The sequence below is a fragment of the Augochlora pura genome, unplaced genomic scaffold (genome assembly GCF_028453695.1).
Source record: "Augochlora pura isolate Apur16 unplaced genomic scaffold, APUR_v2.2.1 APUR_unplaced_2594, whole genome shotgun sequence".
NCBI classification, from domain to species: Eukaryota; Metazoa; Arthropoda; class Insecta; order Hymenoptera; family Halictidae; genus Augochlora; species Augochlora pura.
Window position 1 is genome coordinate 1 of NW_027582761.1, and position 2936 is coordinate 2936.

At 32.3% G+C, this 2936-nt stretch overlaps 1 protein-coding gene across 1 annotated transcript; it reads right to left on the bottom strand.

The window, feature by feature from the left end:
- Positions 1 to 130: 130 nt before the first annotated feature.
- LOC144477650 (uncharacterized) lies at positions 131 to 2875 on the bottom strand. Its single transcript, XM_078195384.1, has 6 exons — positions 2762 to 2875; positions 2059 to 2693; positions 1672 to 1797; positions 1125 to 1594; positions 855 to 1022; positions 131 to 173 (listed from the first exon to the last, which is right to left on the bottom strand). The coding sequence occupies exons 1-4, from the start codon at positions 2847 to 2849 to the stop codon at positions 1574 to 1576; spliced, it is 870 nt and encodes a 289-aa protein (XP_078051510.1). The 5' UTR covers positions 2850 to 2875; the 3' UTR covers positions 131 to 173; positions 855 to 1022; positions 1125 to 1573.
- Positions 2876 to 2936: the final 61 nt, after the last annotated feature.

Here is a 2936-nt window from a genome sequence, read left to right on the forward strand (position 1 = left end):
AATTGGAATATATTCAGGACAGCTTCCTCTAAACGGCTAAAAAAGAAACTATTCCACCTTCGTCCACCTTTTCAAATTACACTTGTTTAAAGTTCCTAACGTTGGACGCGTCAGCGCGCCTATCTCGAAACTCCGTGAAGAGAAGAGCTAAACATCCGCCTTATTCGAAGGAACTGTTTAAATTATAACACTTACTATGTTACGATTTCGATAAGACTAATTAATTATTGATAACATTATTATTAATATTATTTATTATTAATTATTTTATTATTATTAATTTAGGGAATCCGTACTTTGTTGCAGGTAATCATCAATTCATAAAATAGATATATACAAATTTGAAGAATATACACAAAATAAAAACAAAATATTATGTACAAACTTATGGGTGGTATTAGATGCCACCTTCCGTACATAAATTATTAATTCACTGTGCTGACATTATTCAAAATGCATTAGTACCAATAGGACAACTTTGTGAGGAAACTCTTGAAGCACGACACAAAGATTTTAAACAAATTAGAACACGAAACACCCGAAAAAATTCTAGGATAGAAACAAATTGAGATATACTATATCGTCCTCCTTTTGACATCTGATCCGTACATGTCCACCATTCGAATCAAATCGTGTACTAAAAAGAATAAGGAATTAGATCCAGAGGCGTTATATTTAATAATTAAATAATTAGAAATATAATACTAATAGTTGTAATTATAATTAGAATATTAATAACAACAATAATAATAATAATAATAACAGTAATAAAATTAATGTATTTTTTCATCCATAAATTATTAATCCATAATCTGTCATTATTTCATTGATCAATTTAAATTTCGCGTTTATACCTTTTACGAATGACGAGTTATAGGGCCACGGCACACCTTGCGCCAATCCGGACCACTGTGCGGCGCGACAATGAGGCGCCAGGGGTGACATTATCCTGGCGGTTCGGCAGGTACCGAGAGCGGCGTCGGCAGGGCACGTCACACGAGAATTCGAACTGCGTAGACGTACTGAAAGAACCCATAGCCACTAATAGAGGAATAAAATATTTTGTTATATCTATTTCAGTTTTATTTTACTACACAGGTACACCAGAACCCTAAGTTCCGTACCTTGGATATGGAGATTTTCATGAATACAGAAATTCGTCGTTCTGCTTAACAGTTTTAAATATACTTATTTATTGTGATCTATTGCCTCGCATCGTTTATATTATTTTTTTACACCTCCATTGAATAAGGTGTTCACATGAAGACGTACACAAATCCATGAATATTACAGGTTCTGTATGTATCCATAATGAGTTTATTTCTGGTTTCACGGAGGCACTGAAAGCCGCTTGAATTTTCTACGTTTTCGTTCTACAGTCTGAAAATGTATATGATCTTTCCGTACAACCTATAGGTTCGCTATCGTCCATGCGAATTTCTATGGACGTATCGTCTCACTCACTATGTGTGAGTTTCTACAGCCTCTTCATCATTTTATTCACCGGTGCTATATGCTTTTTGGGATATTGTAGAATACCTGTGTTCAATACTTGAATATGTGTTTTGAAATTTTATTCAGTTTCTTGTATCCTCTGATTTAAGAAAAAATTACGATACTATCATATTATATTGAACTACTATATTACAGAGTAGGGTATTGTTACATTACCTCTATTTCTACCAAGTTTCTCGTGCGTCTTAGACGTGCTTCCGAGTATATACTCTGATCTACTTGGTTCTCGATATTTCCCTTTAATTCTTTTGTTGCTTCTCTACTTTGTGTGTGTACCTTTATCTAAACAGAGTTTTAAATATATTATATAACAATAAAGAAATATTATTGCAGAATAGTGTAAAAACTCATCGAAGACATTATGAATCGAAAAAGGTAATGTACTACAGGAAATGTTTACCTCTTGCTGAATAAAACAATTACTTTTATCAGAACTGAAGAAATGCAAGATTACAAAATGTCTGCAATATTGCTGTATGCTAGTGATTGTGCTTCAATCCTTGTTAAATATATAATTTTTCAAAATTAACTTCAATAATTTACCAGTACTAGGAGATTTTCTTCTTGTTTACACAAGTTCTGCCGCTCTTCTTCAATTTGATCATAATTTATAGAATCTAATTCATTTTTCAAATCCGCATATTGTTGTTGTAAAGTTTTATAGTTTTCTCTGGCTATCCGTAACAGAACGTTATTATCATCATTAGTGATTTCTTCTTTCAACTTATTTAATCTCGTTTCAGCGTTCCTTTTTTCACGTTGATGATGCTCCTTGAAGATTTCATAATGATTTTCAGAATGTTTTGAAGCTTCAAAAATTGTATTGTACTGAAATGTATTCTTCTTCTTCTCTAAATTTTCAATTTCTGGATATATATTAACTTCTGCTTCTCTATATTTTTCTCTTAAATCATCTATCGTCATTCCTAGAAGAACTTTCTTAGAAAATAATGTTTGCTTTATTTCTTTTAAGTGCATTTGTTTTTGTATATTTGGACTTATTTTGCATTGTTCTTCACGCAATGCGTTTAACTCCGCCCGAGCGTTACACATTTCCTGACTCTGTGTATGCCTCGTGGATTGTAAAATTTCAATATCATGACAAATAGTCTTTAATAATTTTTTTAACTCATCTCTTTCACTTTCAGCTTCTACAATGGTACGCTTCGAGCTAACACCTAGTTGTAAAAAGGTATTTGTTGTAATCTGTAAGTCAAGCATCATATAATTGTGACCACTTACATACCTTGCAGGAGTGTTTGGTAATGATTGACAATTTCTTTATTCCTTGTTATGTCATCGATGCACCTATCCCACAACGATATATCTCCCATTATATTTGTTATCGATGCTAATCTTTTTTCAAGATCTGATATCTTATTTACCTCTTGCTTTATAGAAGTTTCTAAATTTGCTAGCTC